This window comes from Alosa pseudoharengus, unplaced genomic scaffold (genome assembly GCF_046254945.1).
Source record: "Alosa pseudoharengus isolate Yale_2024_CS ecotype anadromous, Long Island Sound unplaced genomic scaffold, YU_APseudo_1.1 YU_APseudo_1.1_scf_14, whole genome shotgun sequence".
Lineage (NCBI taxonomy): Eukaryota > Metazoa > Chordata > Actinopteri > Clupeiformes > Clupeidae > Alosa > Alosa pseudoharengus.
Window position 1 is genome coordinate 35,985,886 of NW_027468609.1, and position 20,851 is coordinate 36,006,736.

The 20,851-nt window shown below is 42.6% G+C and overlaps 2 protein-coding genes across 2 annotated transcripts in view; one reads left to right on the forward strand and one right to left on the reverse strand.

Annotated features, from left to right (window-relative positions):
* The first annotated feature begins 809 nt into the window (after positions 1-809).
* LOC143122583 (TNF receptor-associated factor 2) lies at positions 810-6,162 on the forward strand. The gene is made up of 12 exons (XM_076283377.1): positions 810-901; positions 1,769-1,972; positions 2,090-2,168; positions 2,301-2,399; positions 2,623-2,784; positions 3,221-3,295; positions 3,436-3,510; positions 3,818-3,904; positions 4,205-4,399; positions 5,033-5,210; positions 5,494-5,642; positions 5,944-6,162. Exons 2-12 carry the CDS (start codon positions 1,785-1,787, stop codon positions 6,160-6,162), a joined length of 1,506 nt encoding a protein of 501 aa, XP_076139492.1. The 5' UTR covers positions 810-901; positions 1,769-1,784.
* Positions 6,163-8,594: 2,432 nt separating this feature from the next.
* The window catches only part of tnca (tenascin Ca), a 39,310-nt gene continuing 27,053 nt past the window's right edge, over positions 8,595-20,851 (reverse strand). Inside the window, exons 15-29 of the mRNA XM_076284851.1 lie at positions 20,425-20,697; positions 19,917-20,189; positions 18,214-18,507; positions 16,427-16,699; positions 15,392-15,514; positions 15,046-15,189; positions 14,678-14,797; positions 14,164-14,307; positions 12,591-12,721; positions 11,961-12,093; positions 11,434-11,585; positions 11,026-11,122; positions 10,513-10,674; positions 9,851-10,014; positions 8,595-9,660 (exon numbers count right to left, since the gene is read on the reverse strand). Of these exons, the coding sequence (XP_076140966.1) occupies positions 9,550-9,660; positions 9,851-10,014; positions 10,513-10,674; positions 11,026-11,122; positions 11,434-11,585; positions 11,961-12,093; positions 12,591-12,721; positions 14,164-14,307; positions 14,678-14,797; positions 15,046-15,189; positions 15,392-15,514; positions 16,427-16,699; positions 18,214-18,507; positions 19,917-20,189; positions 20,425-20,697 (2,594 nt within the window). The 3' untranslated portion in view covers positions 8,595-9,549. The remainder of the gene's footprint in view (positions 9,661-9,850; positions 10,015-10,512; positions 10,675-11,025; positions 11,123-11,433; positions 11,586-11,960; positions 12,094-12,590; positions 12,722-14,163; positions 14,308-14,677; positions 14,798-15,045; positions 15,190-15,391; positions 15,515-16,426; positions 16,700-18,213; positions 18,508-19,916; positions 20,190-20,424; positions 20,698-20,851) is intronic.

A 20,851-nucleotide genomic window follows, 5' to 3' on the forward strand; every position in this document is an offset into this window, starting at 1 on the left:
GGTAATAGTTCAACATACTTTTAAACCTGAGTTTTAAGGCAGGTAGTCAACATTTGTTTTTAACTTGAATATACATTTAAACAGATGATCTTGGGCTTTAATAGAGTTGCCTATGCAAACATCATAGCTTAATAATAACTGGTTTTGTGTACAAGGGCAAACCGTATGGATTTGAAGAAGATTCAAATGTTAGAAGTATTGTTCTAACCTTTCAGGGTTTTGGTTTTACACAAAGGCCTTTGCAGGATAAAAACAGATTATCAGTATAGGCCAGGCCGTAGGTCGTTTGGGTGATAACTTAACTGTATTACTGCCTAATGTTCTTTTTGAACTTTACATACTGCATTTTAGAAAACTCTTGACCAATATTAAATTGACTGTGTGGAAAGGCTCGCACATGGGTTTAACAATAATAGTATACTGTTCATAAAGTGTAAGGCTTATTACATTTCTAGCCTATAATAACGGATATATTGAAGGGTTTTGGGTGAGTGAACAGGCTCTTTGAAAGAAACATACCAAGGGTGTGCAATGTACGTTTTTCTGTATGGAATGGACATTAAAAGGCACCACTGGCGCGGTAATACACCTTTAACTGTTCTCTCTAAACCATTGCACTTGGCTGCCATCACCACAGTGTGCGCTGACTTGTTTTGCTGTCTGCCTATCGGTTCTTCTGTATCATGACGTAACCCTGTGAAAGAGCAATCGCTGCTCCTAACAATGTAAGCAATCAACATATTCCAGCTCTGCTTCAAATGTAGGCTATCAATAAGAGCCATGCTACATGGCTTGGGGCACGGTCCGTTTCGGTTAATGAAACATTCATCGTGTTTCTATATTTGCGACGAGGGGCTGTCCATTTCTCCTCTCTGCAATGATGATTCAGACTGAAGAGCGGGTAAGTAAGCTATTGCAAAGTGAATGTTAGAATATTTCTTTTGCTGGTAGTATGGAGCTTTGGCTAAATTGTTCTTTATTAGCTTGATGATGTCGAGGGGCGTGGCAGTCTGGCTTGAACATCATATTTAGTTGTTGAAAGAATTCTCACATCATAAATCCAAACGGTAAAAAATCATTGTGCATTTGGTAGCATGGCGACAATTTTGTGATCAGCGACTCAGTCGCTTTACAACAAGCATCCCTGACATGATGTGAACGCGGAACAGATGCTCATCCGTGGCTGTGATGCGAACTACCACCAACTTGGTCCAGGTGCGGCTGAGCCGAAAATACAAACAAAGAAACGTGGCCCCCAGCGGCCTGGATTGCTTTCTTCTCGTTCGTAACCTAAACCTGGTTAAGTGTCGTGCTTTTTGGGGAGTCCTACTGAAACAACAGGACAGAACTGAAACTCGCAAAACCAAAATGCATGATTGATTTCTAGAAAATAGTCTGCACTTATTGGGTCTATAGCCTAACTCAGCTGAAGATAAATGCAATAGTCTAAAGACACATGCAATTTTGTCATTAACATCATATGGAAGCCTCATCTGAATTTTCACCCAAACATTGCTAGATTTCTTTAGTCAGCTTGGAAAGACAGGTCCACATCCCTTTGTTCTGTTTTTGAATAACTCTAGCCTGTCTGTTGTGGAGTAGAATAAACATCACATGCTGCTACAATTTAATTGCATCTTGCAATATTCAACTGAGCTATTTGGTAAGATATGACATTGCATTATGGAGCAATAGTATGGGCCAATGTGAATTTAGGCTTCTTTGCAGCATTGATGGTGTGGTGACATTGTTCATTGTTTTGAGATAGACCCAGTGAGGGAGTCATGGCAACACAAGAACCTTCTCCTCCTTCATCAATGGAGAGCAACAAACCAGGCTTCCCCAAGAAGATCTTGGCAAATACGCTGGAGGATAAGCACCTTTGCAACTGCTGTCATAACATTTTGAGGAGACCATTCCAAGCCCAGTGTGGTCATCGCTTTTGTTCCTACTGCTTCAACAGAACTGTCAGGTCTGTTTGTATGTGTACGCATGGTGTCATGCATATGTGGGGGTTTACATTGTAGTGTATGCAATGTTTCATATAAAATGACTTTGAGATGGCCACTAATTGTTCTTATTTTAATAGCAATGGACCCCAGAAATGTAATGCCTGTATCAAGGAGGACATATTTGAAGAGCCCACATCTATTCTCAAACAAGGCTGTGTGCGTATATTTTCTGCTATGGTCATCATTTTACTTTAAAAATTATATTGCTTGATGTTGAAATAAGTGATGTACAGTAAGTTGCCTCCCTCCTTACTATGTGTGTGTATGTGTCCCTGTGTGTGTCTACAGGCCTTTCCTGACAATGCCGCTCGGAGAGAGGTGGAGACGCTTGCTGCAATTTGCGTTAACGAGGGCTGCACTTGGAAGGGCAGCATCAAAGAATATGAGGTATCTCATTTCCTCTCTAGGGTCTTAGCTCTCCGTAACAATATTAGCTGGGTTTTTTTAAGTTACGTTCTATATTGCAATTTATTGATATGCAAATGATTTGATCTGCTATATACTCTGTACTGTACTGTATGGATAACATCTGTTTCATGTACAGTATATATATCAGAACTTGACAAGCACAAGCACAGTACACTGTTTTATGTGTCTGTTTTGTTTTCAGCTAAGCCACGAGGGAAAGTGTGAGTTCATGATCATCCCCTGTCCCTCATGTAAGGAGCGCATACGCTTCAGTGAGCAGGAGAGGCATAATGAACGCGAATGTCCAGAGAGAACCCTCAACTGCAAGTACTGCAAAGAGCCATTTCATTTCAAAAACATTAAGGTGAGGCAATACACAGGTGTGTCTTTTGGCAGGATATGACTTCAGCTTTTACTGTAGGGTTATGTCATGGGTGACTTGAGCCAGTGTACCCAGAGATGCATAAAATAATAACAAGCCTGCCTTTCACATTACATTATTTAACATGGGAGCTGTTAGAGCTGTTAGGCCCGGTAAAACCACAACTAAACCACAGCTGTAAAACCTCAAGCGAAGAATGGATTTTGTTGTCTGTTTTATGAAATGATTTTAATTCTGTGCTTGTTAGCCACAAATCAGTAACATAGCTGTTTGTGACAGTGTTCAGTTACATCGTGTCTGAATATTTTATAAATGCTTCCTTCACATGATTTGTTTCACATGATCTGTTTCACATGTCCACTGATTTCAGGCAGACTAGGAAGTGAGATCATTAAAAGCAAAGTCCTTTTTTTTTCAGGCACATGATGAGATCTGCCCCAAGTATCCGATGATCTGTGAAGGCTGCGCAAAGAAGAAAATCCCCCGGGAAAAGGTGGGGCCTCGGAACGTTATTTTTAAAACATCTCTCCAAGTGAAACAGAACGTTCTCCTGTTCAGAACCATATGGCGACTATTCACAGTCAAGTCGAGAGAATATTCATAACTTGTTTCGTTCTTTATCCTTTCTTTTAGTATGTCGACCACATCAAGTTTTGCAGCAAATTCAGAACTCCATGCCGATATCAAGTAGTAGGCTGTGACATGTCAGTAAGTAATGAGTAATAAATAAGTAATAAATCAGAAGTCCCTCAACAGACCTCTCGATTCCTCACTTTTGGTGCATACATAACTACTCAGAGATTCATTTGAATACTCTAAATCCTCTAAACCCTTAATAGCAAAGCAATGATAGAATGCAATAATACAGTACTATACACAGTACAATACAGTACTAAACGTAGTACAATACAGTACTATACACAGTACAATACAGTACTAGACACAGTACAGTACAGTAATACAGTTCCTGCATGAATATGTTGTAATTGCTTCTACTGTTGCGCTCCCCACCCAGGTTGAGAAGGAGAAGATCCACGAGCACGAGCGTGCCTGCGCCCACGAGCACCTCAACCTGCTGCTGCACTACATCATGGGCATGAAGGTGAGCCTGGAGGGGCTGCAGCCGCAGAGCCTGGAGCTGGCCGGGCACAAGGCCCACGAGCTGCACCAGTCCCTGCGCGAGCTGGAGCTCCGCGTCAGCCAGCTGAGCGCCATGTCCGTGCCCATCCTCGGGCCTCCCGTGCAGGGGGCCTCCGCCTCGTCCTCCTCCTCCTCCTCCTCCTCAGCCTCGGCGTCCGGCTCCGGCTCCGCTGTGGCTGCCGCACCTCCGCCGGCGCTGCCCACCGCCACGCTGTCCACCTCCTTCACGCCGCTGCCCAGCTCGGTGGGTGCGGCGCTGGAGCTGCAGCTGCACAGCGAGAAGACCAAGGTGGCGGAGCTGGGCCGGCGCTGCCAGGAGCTGGAGGTGAAGGCGGGCACCTTCCAGGATGTGGTGTGCGTGCTCAACCGCGAGGTCGAGCGCTTCGCCACCACCATCGAGGCCAGCAACCGGCAGCACCGACTGGACCAGGACAAGATCGAGGCTCTGAGCAACAAGGTGTGTGCTTTACATGGGTTGCTTCTCTTCTGGTATCTATATTAGAGTGAGGTGAGATGACCTTTACCTGTGGACTGAACTTTGAGTCATGTTTGTCAACATTGTTACTCTTTTTCATTCATTGTAAGTCAGTGTTTCCCATACATTGACTTATTTGTGGCGGCCCACCACAATATCAACATTGACCACCACACAATGATTTTCCAGTTTGTACTAAATTGTGCTTAAATCTGGTTCATAACCATAATCATAACCACGCTGCGCTAATTTGCTAAAAACAAATAGAATTCAATTCTGTGGGAAACACTGTATATATACTGTGCAAGAGTATATAGGCTGCAGCTTTGCGGGTAAAGTATTAGTAAAAGGGGCAGGCTAGCACTCGCAATGCTAACTATTGGGGGTTGAATCCTGTTAATTGTTGCTGCTTATGTAAAGGCCCAGATCCTGCTATGAAATTCCTTTATGTGAAGGACAGATCTAAGTGAAGTCTGCTAATTGGACTTTTATGCTTTTAAGCTTTTTTATGTGCTACATATAACTTTACAATCACATCTTCAAGGGTGAGTCTGACTTGTATCCCAGCCAGGAAGTGGATGGCCATAAACTTGACATTCCCGTCCTTTGGCTCAGGTCCGGCAGCTGGAGCGGACGGTGGGGGTGAAGGACCTGACCGTGGCTGAGATGGAGGGGAGGCTGCGCGAGATGGCTGCCACCACCTTCGACGGCGTCTTCATCTGGAGGATCTCCGACTTCACCAAAAAGAGGCAGGATGCCATTGCTGGACGCGCCCATGCCATGTTCTCCCCTGGTATGGTTATATGGTTGTTATTATATAGTTGTACAGAGGTTATGTGGTCGAATGTTGAACTTTATATTTAAATGTGTTCACATTTATATAAATCAATGGTATTGGTGTAGGAGTGGCATCAGTGTACAAGCTGTATCAGTTCTTTTCATATTTTGTAGTGTAAAGTAGAATATCCACTGTGAGTATGATTGTATCCCAACAGTGTTTAGTAGGAAACTACAGTAATAGTGGCATAAGTGTCTTTTCGGTGTGAATAAATACCTGTGTGTTTGTTCTCCCTTAGCGTTTTACACAAGCAAGTATGGCTATAAGATGTGTTTACGGATCTACCTGAATGGGGATGGGACAGGCCGTGGCACACACCTCTCTCTGTTCTTTGTGGTGATGAGGGGACAGAGCGATGCCCTGCTCAAATGGCCTTTCAACCAGAAGGTAAGCATTTTTAAAAGAGTTGGAGTTCGAACTTGTTTGGAGAGCCTCAGCTTTTCAGCATTTTATAGTCTTCATTTTGTTTTGTGTTTTAGAATTTCTGGAGGAATGCTTTTTATTTAAGTTGGGAAGCTTTTTGTGGTTGTTGGCTGAATAATTTGAACAGCAAACACCAATATTACTGTACATATTGTATTTTCTTCCAAGTTCAGTGTTTCTCCTTTGAAGGGTAGAGCACTGTCCACTTGCAAGGGTAATCATTTTCTGACAAAACATCGCTCTGCTGTCTGTCTCCTGCCTGCAGGTGACCCTCATGCTACTGGACCAGAGTAACCGGGAGCACATCATTGATGCCTTCCGGCCCGATGTCACTTCCTCCTCTTTCCAGCGGCCTGTGAGCGAGATGAACATCGCCAGTGGCTGCCCGCTTTTCTGCCCGCTGTCCAAGCTCGAGGGCAAGAACTCGTACATACGCGACGACACCATCTTCATTAAGGCCATCGTGGATCTCACAGGCCTCTAATCTAAGGGCTCGTGGTTTTCAGGTTCTGTAATGGATCTTGCGCTGTGTAAACGGAGCGGGTCGTGTGACTCGCTCGCAGTGATTCTGACAGGGTATTTTGTGCACGGGGCTTGTTTTGTTTCTCGAGAGCTTATGCCCTCTCGTTCATGGCACATCCCTTTCACCTGCATGCGAATGCTGACCCAGCATGTCTGCACTGATGCTATGGCAGGCTCGGCTCGTGCCACCAGAGGGAGCTAGAGGTCCACGTGGCTATCACTCTCACAAGCACATGGGCCTAATGAGGGTTCCGTCTCAGCTTCAGATCACGTTAGAAGGGAGTGACCATCTGTTGTCAGTGCTGTTTACATTTTTAAAAAAGCTTAAATTAGTAACGGTGACAATAGGTCAGCTTGGCCTGTTTCTGTCTGGTGCTGTGTACCTGCTTGTTGGTATGACAGGGTAATTTGTGTTGAAGTTATGTCAGTATTTCTATAAATATAACAGTTATATCAAAAATAGATTTTGGAGGACCAATATTTAGTGGAGATGCACCCATGTAAAGAAAGGGATGCAGATTGTAAGTGCCAATGGGGGAAATGGCTGTTTATGGAACAGCCTATGGATTGGCCCCTAATTTTTAAGTCTCAAACTTCAGCCCTTTTTGGAGGGTGATTTCGATTATGCTTGCTTATTGTAGCGGTCATCAATTTGCATAGAAGAAACGTGGAGTTACTGAAAAAAAATAATTGGCAGATTTAATATGTAGGTGCAATTTGCATGTTAACCAACCTAGCATCTCTTTCGTTGGCCTTTGAGAGAGAAATTCCATTGTCTTTTGAAGCTTGCATAGGAGTAGATTTCTTTCATGTTATTGTAAATGGCAACATTCCATTTAGTGTGTGCTCAGTCAGTCAGTGAGTGAGTGGTTTTAGACTTGAGGGCTGGTTTGTTACATCTGTGGAAGATACATTTGAAGTTATCAGGGTTTTAGCAGTAGTTCACAGCAGGGTTTTCATATCTTTCATATTCGCCATTTTAGTATGTATCCCTTGGCATTCTACATTTAACTGACAAACAGGGTATTGGCGCTCCTGCGATGGTATTTCTTGTTGCTTTTGTTTGTTTTTTCTCTCTCGCTCTCTTCTGGAGTCTTGGTTTAGCAGATTTGGGAATGGAATGTAAACGTATTTGACATATCGAGTGCAATGGGATGGAAGTTTGAAGAAGTTTGTAGAAGTTTTATTGAAGATTTATTAAACTTGGAAGTTGGAAATGACTCGAAAGGAACTAACCCATGAGATTTGTAACCACGTGTGCAATGTCTAACTAGTTTGATAGAAAGGTAGGTTAGTTTTGATGATAGGAGTATTGGCAAGGTGATCTGTGAGCTGGTGTTTACAACTGTAATATTGAGATGTCATATAAGGGTATGTGATGTGTTAAAATGGGTGGTCTATATTAGCAACGTGTGCAATTTGCGATTAGCTTCTATTCCATTTGGCTTTAAGAAATTCTTTTGATGTAATGGTGGTTATTTTTAAACCAGCCATGACAGATCTTGAAGCTTCTCTGTGCATGAGAAGCTTCAACGAATATAATGTTTTATTGTGTGTGTGTTTATCTATGATCTTACACAGTAGGTCAAAAGTGGACACACATCTTTATATTTTAATGAATATCACAATATTATACTATTATATTATATACAATGCTGCTTATATATTTTCTTGAAATATTAGCAGTAGTAATCCTTGAAGAATAATATAGATATATACTTTTAATATTATGATATATGCTAATCTAGCATCTATAATCAAGTACATGTAAGAACACTATTCAGTGAAATTGTGTGATATATGTTTTTATTATGGATATATAGCCACATAGCTGATTTTTGTGCTGTCATGGTGGTTTAAAAATGTTTAAGGGGGGCATTAAAAAATGCTATACCTATTGCAGTAGTGAACGTTATTGTTGCAAAATGCACACAAAATATTTAGGTCCTTTTAATCAAAGTGCTCAAAACCTTTCATAGGTGTCATAGGATGACAGATAGAGTTGATACAGATGATATAGCGATGTGCAACAATTTAAGCAACAAATGCCAAACTTAGATGGAAACTGATGTACTTTTTAATACTCTTCCTATTTGTTTCTTGTGCCAAATGTGTAGAGGGTTGAAAGTTTTAACATGGTTTGAGGCATAGATTGAATGTACGGAAGGCACAGTGCAATTTTATATAATGGGTTTACATGCTAAATGCGGAACCATATTAACTTTCTATGTGTTGAAATTCGTTTTCAGTTCAAGTGTATTTATTATCGATGTTATTCAAAGCCCATATTACAGTTTTTAATTGTATCAATGCTGTATTTGACCATTTTGTCAATAAAGACAAGTAAAGAACATTTTTAAGAAAGTATTTTATTGCAATAAGGGATACAGATATTTTTCTCTCTCCATTTTACAGAAAACACAAACACTCTACAGGCTTTTTGAAAATCAGTGGTGTCTGCCATGGACATTTTGGTGGTCTGTTATTGCAACTGCTTTATTAATATTCAGTTCATGGCACTTTGTTAAAGAAGGTAAACAAGGTTTGTTTCTGTAATTTAAAAGACTACAAAATCTATCAATTTAGAAACATTTTTTTGTTTTCTTAGTAAAGAAACATTCTTCACATACAGAAAAAGACTCACAAATTCTATCCCTGTACAACAGATATTTATTGACCTTGACTTCTCTCTCTCTTTCTGATTGTTGAAATTGCTTATTCAATCGTTTTATGATGTAGTGGTCACACTTAAACATAAGGGGCTTTTAATATCTTTAGCCACTATGCCCTGTACATTCATTGACAATCATACATATTTTAGCTCTTCAATAAAAGAAAAAATGTGACAAAACTTATCCACCTTTTTAAAGAAAAAAAAATAAATTTTACAAACAAGTACACATAAAACAACCAAAAACTCAAAAGGATTCTAATGGGATCTGACCAATAAGATCTATTGACCTCACAAAAAGACAAAAAGTCAAAAGCACCAGCAACAATTCCATGGGAAGGAATTCTTTATGAAAACAAACACATTAAAAACAAATCTGTCAGAGATGAAACAGGGTAAACCCAAATATTCAGAAAGGGAGGCGCCAGCCCAGTCTTGGCTTACGCTATAGTTAACCCTCCACCTGTTTTATGCACAATGACATTTTCAGTATAGAAAAATAGCCCCATTTTGTCCGGTCACCATAGAGTGTGTCAGGACTATACCATAGTGACTTAGGCCGGTTTTTGATGGGGAATTGGGGCCTTGGTGTCTGGTATTTGGCCAGCTAGGCTGATCTGGCGACCGGCTGGGCGGGATTGAGGAAGAAGGGGGGGTTGTTTTTTGACAGAGTGAGTTTTACGATCTTTTCCTCCGGCCTTCTAAGTTGCCAAAGTTGATTGGCCTGATCTTCATCTCTGCGAAGGGGACAGAATGCTCGTGGCCCTTCCAATGGAACCAATTGATGCCCTGAGATGAAAAGAGGAAACAGAAACATGACATTTTACGTTTCCATATACGACTTGACAACTGTGAGTGCCACAGCGAAATACACACAAAAATGTCAAATACGACTTTTGTAAATATTCATAACTATACAAAATGGTAAATAGTGTAGAAAGAGTTAGCTACTTTAACCTTAACATTTCTCATGACTCACCTTGCTGTGGCTGTTGTCTCCATATCTTCCCATGAGATTGACTCGGTGGCAGTTCTTGTACCAGAAGGCACCCTTGTACGAAAGGGCACAGTTGGTGACGGCAACGTCATTGTCATTGTCGTACGTGGAGAAGGGTCTGTTCTGGTGGTAGGTCATAGAGTCACCTGAAATGTACAGAGATGGTTAAGCAGAATCTTAACATCAGGAATCTCTCCTGAGCGTGTGACCTCTAACTTGGTCTCTAACTTGTGTGTTTTGATATTGCCATTGGGTGGTGCTATAACACAACAAGGTGTTGCTTCTTTTGTCATGACTTATGAGCACAAGGCATAAAATCTATCTCTGAAACATGTAATGTAAATAAGTACAAAAATATAAGAATGTAAGTTATATCCAGATTTTCTGCGGGTGAAATCTTACCAAATAGTCTGAATATTACAAAACAAAAGCCTGGACAAATTCTGAGCAAATTCTGTAGGCTATAAATTATGTCAACTGAAGGTAAGATGTACCAGCTGAGCAAAGCACCTTTAAAATGTCCATAAACTGTATTTTGATCTAAATGGGTCTTTTATACATACGCTAATCTAAGACAATTGTACCAGTAAATCATTTGTAGTATTTGGAGTATTACAGAAGCTATGCAAACTATCAAGGCTCACCAGCTGTGCCACTGTAGGAACCGATCTGGATCTTGTAGCGGCCTCGTGGCTCGCCAACAACGATCTTGTCGTAGTAAGCATACACAGACTCTGTGCCATCTCTCAGGTCCACCCGCAGCTCATACGGACCAGATGTGGTGAGCTTGTGCATGTTGGACAGACCTGACAGGAGCAGAGAAAAGAAGGATATTTACATGTGGAAGAAAGTGGATCAGAAGATTTGACACAGATATAGTAAACACAAATCAAACTGCTTTAGTCATGATTTAGACATGATTGCAATAAGATTGCTCTTAACTACTTAAATGGAGTATTTTGCGTGCTAGGCTATTTACGTATAGGAAAAACAATACAATAGTGCATGATATGTATTCTTACATTTTGATGGTATATAAATAAAAGAGAATTAAAATGAATAACATACTGCTCAAGTGTTACAATAAATATTGTACTTGAGTCAAGCATGAACTGTATTTGTGAAGATTTCTCTATTTCTGTCAAACGTAGACCCACCGAGCCAGAATTCATCCATCATGTCCCCGAAGCCGTTTGTGTAGTTCCTCCAATTCCTGAAGAACTCAGTTTTCCCGTTCTGACGTCTGAGGAATACCTGGTGGGAAAATAGGCAAGTCTGAGGACAGAGCCTTTGGTCTCACAAGATAACGACTTCATTGTAATTACAATCCTTGGGCTCGGGTTTATTTAAATAAGGACTAAACATCATAAGGACTATGACCGAGTAATTTCATTTTGTTTCATCATTGTTTCTTGCCCACGCACGTAACTCTTGCTAAATTGATTTTTCTCTTGCCTTGAAGACACAATGTATTGCTCTTTGGAAGAAGCGGTTGAGACAGAATGTGAAAATGCACAGTTCATAGAAAAGTGTCTCTTGCCAGTGAAACCATGCCATGTACTTACCACCCATCCACCGCCATCGGTGGACATGTCGCAGTACACCTGCATAGGCTGGTTCTCATTTCCTCCCACATAGATGGTGTACAGGCCAGATTCACTCTCCCCATTCAGTAGTGCCTGTGAGCAGTCCTTGGGAAACCTGTAAAGGACTCCAGCTACATGCATGTCCACACACACACACACACACACACACACACACGCACAGAGGCATTCACAAACACACACACACACACACATGGGCACACATACACACGGGCACACACATACACACAAAGATATATTCAGAGTCTTGTCACATCTTATAAGACACCTTAAAACAAAAATCCTCCATTTTAAAAAATGCTGATATTTAAAAACACATGAAAAAGCAGTCCTGAATGCTTCAAAACTAATGGAACCAGAAAAATCAATCACTGAGAAGTATAAATATGACAACAGAGGCACAAACAGATGTGAAAGAGAACCCACAAATCTGCACCACTGGCAGTTTTAAGCAGGGGTTGGTTGCCGGGTCACCGGTGAGCACACACCTGTGGTGAATGTGGTGGTGATGTGACGGCTCCTCTTGGATCCAGCGACAGCCTGCAGCCGGACCACATACTCCATGGAGCTGCTCAAGTCAGTTGCACTGTAGGAGGTTTCAGAGGCATCGAGGACTACTTCCTGCATACACAAACAGAAACATACACACACACACAAATACATTCATGAATACACACAGACAGAAACAGGTACACACACAAACACACACACACATTCACACACACAAGCAAGCAGGTCCCCCCCAAAGGACCCCCCCCCCCCCCACACACACACACACACACACACACACACACACACACACACAGACACACATAAAACTACATGAGAGGATGCACACATACACGTGCATGCTCGTGCATGCATACAAAAGGTCAAACTAATCATCTCCTTCTTAATCAGCTGGATTGCATGTAACCTTCTAGGCCAAGCTGTGAAAACATGAATTATTAATCCCACTGTTGCATTGCACTTATCGAGAGCGTATTAAATATGAATCATAGCTTGGATATCTCATAGCACCGGCTAAGCATCATCTACTTTTCAAAGACAGCAATTCAGCATGATTTATTTTTTAATATGCCCGACAGAATGGAGAAGCTCACAGAACTCGAGCTCACCCTGATTGTACCGTCGGACGCCATGAAGGTCAGGATGTAGCCGCTGATGGCGCCGCGAGGGGGGACCCAGGTGAGCAGTGCAGTGTCCGTCAGGATGTTAGTGGCCACCAAATCCCGTGGAGCATCGAGCTCTGAAATGGTTTACCAAAACACATAAACAAAGGGTAAGTCAACAGCAGAGGTTCCCCGTCTTGAGAACCCATGTTAACACTGGTGGTTTCCTGTCTTAAGAACATCATGGGACACTGGAACAGATGTGGCTGTGTTTTGCCAGTCACAGGAATCCACATAATTGGTTGGCATTACAGTGGCTGGCTTTTAGCTCTAAATAAATCATAAATACACTTCTCCTGTGACCTCTCATCAGTCCAAATAACCTTCCTACTGAATCCTGTTATTTATTAACTGTTGGCTCCGGCAGTCTCGTAAAGCTTGCTGTAAAATTGAATATGACTTTAAGCATTACTAAACCACACTTTATACAACCTCCAGTCCAGACCAATTTAGCACATTAATGTTGACAAGCATGTGCGTGATCAAGTCATGTCAAGGTCAAGGATGCAGACATCCCAAGTCTCCCGGAAGTTCCGGGAGTCTCCCGCATATTGATAACGGCTCCCTGACGCCCGCAAATTAGATCAAATCTCCCGGAATCTAGAGCGAGCGAGCAAGAGCGCGCACACGAGACCGAAACGTCAAATCGTGTGTGCATCTGAGTGTAGCGCGCACACGGCGGGGATGGAGAGAGAGAGAGAGAGGTAGGCCTAGTGCGTGCGTGCCTGTTCAATACAGAGAGAATCCTGATTGGCCTGTTTCAGTTCAGTTAATGGCAGAGGCAGAGTGCCCCCCAAAAAGGAACATTTAAGACCCATTTCACATCAGACTACACGAAAGTGTACCCTTGTCTCATATGAGTTCATAATAACGATAGTCTTGCATGCTGTTTGTAACAGTGACTTTAGCATTGCCCATGGCGGGTTAAATGATGGCAAAAGACATGTTGAGGTGAGTTTAACAAGTGTCATTTCATGTGCATATTATTCAGGACTAGCCTACTAGATGGCTATTTGCCAAGGCTACATAAAGACCAAACAACCAAAATCTACATATTTTATTATCACAATTTCTAACTATAGGCCTTCCTTATTTGGTGTGCTGAGTAGAGACCATTAAACAACATAGGCTATTCATCACTATTTCAGTATCTAAGAAGGCTAAAGTATTTTTTTATATTTATGTATTCATTTTTTTTTGGGGGGGGGGGGGGGGGGGGACCTCCCTGAAATGGATTTTTGCAGGTTGGGATGTCTGAGGATGCAATTCCCAGAAAGCAATTAAACTGCATGTCATGACATTTCTCCAATTCATCTATCTGATTAAGCACAAACCCAATTGAAAAAAACTACATCTGATACCAAAATAGGATTTAGGCATGCATTGTAAGGCTGAGTGTGGCAAATTCTTTGACTTAATCTACAGTTTTGGTAGTGTCTATTCAGTGCAATTTCTCAAACTATCGTACATCAGCTAAACAGAGACAGATGTGCTGCTGGAATGAGAACAAGGCACCAACCTGTGGTGAAGTCTGTGGTGATGGCCTGGCTCTTCAGCGCATCTTTGGTGGCGTAGACGCTAACAGTGTACTGGGTGTTGGGACTCAGGGAGTTCATCTCAAACTCCACAATGTTCCCAGACACTTGCTCAATCACTGGGGACCCTGCAGCCAGGAGACCAGCAGAAAACATTTGAGACGAGAGAATCAGATTAATTATGACATAACTAATCAATTGTTTTTAAGGAGCCATAGTAAAAAATAGTGAAATCTACCATTCAGACTGGATGAAATCATGTTTAAATTCCTCATTATACATAAATACCAGGATATATCACAAATAATAAAAGTAGTGGTAAAATATGCTGTTCTTATTAGCTAAAATCATGTTTTGGCTTCCTCATTATAACTAATGTATTACTACTAAAAATTACATCATGGAGGAAAAGATAATGGTACATTTCTTCAACTTGAATAAAATATGTATTTACAAACTAAAACCTCACTTTGAGTTTTTTTGAATGGAATCAGGCACCTGTATCTGCGGTGTATGTGATGACATAGCCGTCCACGGTGGCAATGGCAGGCTGCCATAGCAACAAAGCCTCGGTGTCAGTGATGTTGACCGCGGTCAGACTGCGTGGCATATCCAGGGCTGCAACGCACAAAAGTGGTCAGCTGATGCAAAACCCACAACCTCCACTGCAATACGAGGCAAACACCGCAAAAATGGCCTGAAATTGGGAGCTAGTGGTCTTAAGTTATGAGTCTTTTCTTATAGTTGAAGAGGTTTTTATGCATTTAAACAGACATAGAGGTGACAACTGAAACCCTTTCAAATTGTTGGTCTAAAATGAAATAATGATGATCAGATTCTCTGTTTTTATAACATGTCTGTCATACCTGTAGTCATTGTGTCAGTGATAGGGTCGCTCTCCTCCAAGCCCTTGACAGCAACCACAGTCACTTGATAAGTCTCCCCAGGAATTAGATTGGGAAGCAGAGTTTCTGACTGAGTCCCGTCAATCGTCGCCGTCTCGGGATTGCCTGTGAACCAGGAAAAAACAGACATAAAATACACCAATTCCCTTGAGAACAGACACAGCACAGATAAAAATGTTGCCTCATCGCCAGAAAGTGCAATAGAAAAAAAATGGGAAAAAATGGTTTAATCACACAGTACACAAACGTCAATGTGGCGGAATGCCCACCGGGGAGGGAATGATGTCCTCTTGACCTTTGCACTCACCTCCCTGAAGGGGCACAAATGTCACACGGTATGAGTCCACATTGGCACGGGGAACGGTCCAGTGGACCATAGAAGACGTTGCGGTGATATCGGAGAAGCTGATGCCCCGGGGAGCGCCGAGGCCTGATACGGAGCGGAATCACATGGCGGAGAGAAGAGAAAAGGTGGATAATCATCATTATTGGATAATTGCAAGTCATTTGGCATTACTGGACACAATCCCCCAAAGCAACATGAAGAAAGTAATCACCCAACTCCCTGTCATTAAAATAGAGATCCATATCTTCCTGAAAGAGAGACAGAGAAAAAAAACAGGCAGCAATATGGCCTTGGAGGAAAACATGAAGACCTCAAGTGTTTGATGAGCACCATCCCATAAAGCTGTTTCCTTTTAGATGATATTCACAGGAAGAAAGAGTTAGGCAACCACAGACCTAATATAGTTCACTTCACAAGCAAAGATAGAAGAGTTCAGACCGGTCCCATACCACAGATTTAACATGCCTGTGTCGAAATGTAAAACCATTCAAGACACATTAACCTGAGAACAACACACCCTTGAAGGAAGGGTTCTTTGGAAGCAGTTGTGAGAGCACATAGAGACAAACAGACTCAACCATCACACAAAACATGCCAACCACAGCAAGGCATTATAAATGGCTGTGTTTCCTGTGGGTGAGGGACAGAACATGGCTGTATTAGTTTCAAAAACCACACCGGTAAACGCCAGAGTAAGATATGAGAACAACCACAAAGCCCTTGTGGCTTCTTTCCCTAATGTCCTGTATCAGGATGGAAAGGTTCATGCAAATGGTAGTCAGTCAATGGGTTTGAAACTGTATCTCAAGCAGATACATTTCAGGGCATCTGAAACATGGGTCCATCAGTGACGAAGAACGGCAGAGGCGGACTTGGCATATCAGTTCATTAATGACAAACAGTGTCATTTGTATTAACAGAGATACACACACCACACTGAACAAGACAAAATGGCTACCCAGCACCTTCCATCAAATGCACAGCGTCCAACTGTACCTGTTCTGGCAACAGCGGTTAAAGGCTGGGATCGGTGTTCCAGAGTGACGCCGTACAGTTCAATCTCATACTCAGTGCCCCCCATTAGATCAGTCATGACTTTGGTCCTCTCGTCACCAGCGACATTAAACTCTTGCGGATGAGCAAGCTTTTTGGCATCCCTAACTTTGATCACGAATCGATCGAAGACGCCGTCCTCAGCGGTCCAGGCAATCCGGAAACTCTCGGGGGTGATGTCGGACACAAAGAGGTGCTCAATCTCTGGCTCGGCCTCTGGTTGAGAAAGGAATAATCTTTTTTTCCTCCTTCTTCCACTCTCCCATTTCAAAAACCAATTTAAAAGGTGACATTGAGACATTGTAATGACATTGGAGAGGAAATAGATGATTATAATCAGGTGAGTCAGCTATGTCATCCCAGACCAGACTTCACCAGTCCACCATGCTTTGAAAAGTTAGTATACGTAGGCCCGGTACAGTTCAGTTAGTCACACATCCACCAAAATGGAGAGAGGGATAATACAACAACCTCTGTGCTTGCCAGAGTCTTTCTTAAAAGCTTCCAAGCCTACTGATTAATGCAGCTGGGTCAGAATGGCACTTCCTGAAATTTGGCAACAGATAAATGCATGCCTCCATCAGGGCAGCTAAAGTAGGCCTACAATCAGTGGTCACAAACAAATATTGATGTCATGCTAAGGTGTCAAACATCTCCAAGAGGGCCACGCTAGCTTAGTTATTCTGCATATTGATACTTTTTAAAAGGTTTCCTTGTTAATTCTGGGGCTTGTTCCACATGGCTAGCACAATAATATACTTATATATCATCTGCTCTGTCAAATGTAATAACAACAGCAGCAGAGAACAAACCAGCTTGAACACAGCCCTCTGTATGTTTGACCCTCCAGCTATAATCAATTAGCAATACCAAACATGCTTTGTTCTTATGCCTGAAACTGTGTTTCCCAGATGATCATTTATATAATTATTCAAGCAGAATTTGACACTGCATGATAATGATTTGTGCCTGCAAGTCCATAGGACGTAGCAAAGTAGCCTACCATACAAACATTAGTTAGCTTTTGTATTATGCACAATAGCAGTGCTAACACACAAAGGCGTAGTAGAGACTGAAACTCACAAGAGCAGAGCTTTCAGTGTCTGTTCCCGCAGTTTCTATCACTGGTATAGGAACTGTACCACAGCAAGGAGGGACAACAGCGCTGTGGTACACTGAGAGATTAAGCTGTCACTCTATAGACTTCTGAGGGAAAACACAGTTTAAATATGGCAACACAAATGTGCATGCTCATATTTCAAAAGGGATAGAGTGGGTGACAGAAAATCCATCCTTTGTCCCCTGTAACAAAGCGAAGCAAAAGACAAGATACAGGAGATAAAATGTGTTATTGCTGGGACAGAGTCTGAGAGCTGTCACTGAGAAGGGGTGGGAGTGAGATGTTTGGGATGTACTGAGCTTCTCCACTAAAGCATAGTACAAATGGCATGTGCAGAGGTATCAAGTGTCAGTCAGAGACAAGACCTAATAGCTGGTGGGCTTTATGTGTATTTAGGCCTATGCTAAGTTGACTTGACACACAGCTAAATGAATAACTAATCTGAATATGACCTTGAATCTGTGGTAATTACATTGTCTTTTGTTTTGGATTGTGGCTGCTGTAGTGTTATTCGCCCAAACCAGCTGTAGTGGAGAAGCCCATGCTGTGATGATGTGTGTGGCGTGTGGAGAGTGCTCGGCTTGAGGCGTAGTGAGGTAGATGGCGATACCTGTCACAGCCACTGCGGTCAGCGGCCGAGAGCGCAGCCCAGACGCCGACACTCCGGTCAGCCTGACCTCATAGCCTATACCAGTGATCAGGCCCCAGATGTCCAGCGAGGTCTGGTTGCCCGGCACCGAGAACTCCTGTGCCTCCAGGAGTCGCCCGGAGTCGGACACCTCTACCTGAAAGTGGCTGAAGCGCTTGCCGGCCGACCGGTCCCCGTCACGGGCGGCCCAGGACAGTCGGAAACCGTACGGGGTAATGTCTGACACGGTTAGGTTTTCCACTTTGGGCAATGAGGCTGAGGAGATGGGCACAGATGGGTGTTTTGTTTTGTGTAGAGACAGAGGGAGAACAGGGGGGTTGGAGTGCTGGGTAGGGCTGGAGCCAATAGATGGTGAGAGTCAAGTAAGACTAGAGGTGTGCAGTGATTGCAAAATAAAGTCTTTTGACGATGATAAATAATATTTACTCAAGCACTGGATTTAATCTGCTGTACAGACCTGAACTAGATATACTGAGACACAAGGCTGTAATGAATGTGTTGGAATTGTGTTCATTGACCTCAATTGCTTAAATTGGCACTGCAGAACACAGAAAATTAAGATGTTGAACTGGGTACCAACCTTTGGTTCAGTATCAGATGCCTGCTAATATGCAATTATCAAGCACAAATTAATCCTCTTTCTGGGTGCTAAGCAATAAGGTATAAATCCGTTCCTACAATATTTAACTGAGGTTAAAAACATTATCTGCCACATAATGAATATCTTTATATGAATCCACGAGAAACATTATTATGCACAAGTAGCCAGTCTGTAAAGCGAAACCTTTGCAGACATCTAGATACCTCAATTCAGGAAGTCTTGTGCAAAGCATAAATTTGAGATCTCAGATCAAGACCTCAGGCTTAAAAAAAAAAGACAGCCATAATGGTTTGCACTGATGAAATCGTAAACATGCCACACAGAATTAAATGTGCACACATCATGCAATGCTTCAACACATGGAAGCAGTTAAAGGTAGCAATTACAGGTAGCTAACAAGATTCTTCCAACATGACCAGCACGTTCAGACCTCATTCCATCTTAATTTACAGCTGTGTATTAGAGATGCTTAAAGCTCTGGAGACTGAAAGTGAGTTGATGTTAAAAATGGCACTTTGTGGAGACTTGCCATATGGTGGATAGGGTCCATATGGCGGAGAGCAGTGAGGGACTATCTCATGTTCTCATACTAAACAGCAGACATGCTCTCATCATGGCATGCAAGTTTCCAGTGTGCCTGTGTCTAAGTACAAAAATATATGCACTGAAATATTGAGGTTATACATAGCCGTGAGTGAAATGAATCTCGGCACAATTCATTAGTATGGAAGTAATAAGCGTAACAGGCAGACACACACTCCACTGAACTCCTCGTCTAAGAAAATCATCCAGTGTGAACATTTCACCATGCTGCCTTTCCACATCACTCTGCACTTGCATTACTCTGCCAGAGGGGGCAGTATTGTATTCAGAAATCACTTGGACTGGCTGCCTCCCAGCCAAGCCATTAACTGACAGGACACAGCAGCAGCTCATGCCATTCTTACAGTCCTGTGAGTGTAGGTGAGCAGGGTTTTCGTTTCACCTTGTTTGGCCAAGCAGGTATATCTAACGGCGCTTTTCAGATTTCAAGAGTCAGTAGCATGAAAAAGTTACATAGTACCTGTGCGCGTACGCGTCGAGACTGGTGGCGTTCGGCGCCCGTACGAGAGGCCGTACATCTGTATGTCGTAGGCCGTGGAGTCCACCAGCCCGCTTACGATAAGCTTACGTGTGTCGCCAGGAGGCGTGAGCTCCAGCGGGTCGTGCAGCATTTCACGATCGCTCACACGAATGACAAAGCCATCGAAGTGGCCCGCCACCGTTTTCCAGGCCAAAGTGAAGTTACTCGGCGTGATTTTTGATACTGTTAATCGGCCCAGTTTTGCTTTAGGCTCTAAATAAAAGAAAGTGTAGAGCTTCAATTACTCACGCTTAATGAGCTAGTAAGAACTGGTCTTGAGACCAATGGGAATTGGATTGTGAGATACACAAAACATAAAAGCAAAAGGCAGTGCAACTTAAAAGTGTTTGCCTTGGATGCTTTAACATGATAATAAAGTCAAGGAAGAAAAGCCGTACTGACATGGGTCTGTGATAAGAGCAGCATGCAGTGCAGTACAGTCCAGTACCTGTTCGGGCTACAGCGGTCAGAGCCGGCGAGTTCTTTCCGCCCACGTTGGCGTAGAGTTTGATGTTATAGCGCGTGTTCCCTTTGAGGCCCGTGAAAACAGTGGAGCGTTCCCCACCGGGCACAGTGCGGCCCATGGCCTGCGAGGGCAAAGCAGACTCTCTGACCTCAACTATAAAGTTATCAAAAGCTTTCTCTCCCGTCCTCCATGACAGGGACAGTCTGTCTGAGGTAATGTTAGAAACAACAATCCCGTACAAGTCTGGCGGTTTGGCTACAGAGAAGAGAAAAGGATAGTGTTTATTTTCTGTGGCTATTGTTCGATGTCTCTTTTGTGTTTTTTTCTATTTTTTTTCTCCAGAAACCATCCACAGTTAAAGCTAAAATGTATGAGCAAGCATTATCATACACAAACAATTTCAACTTCC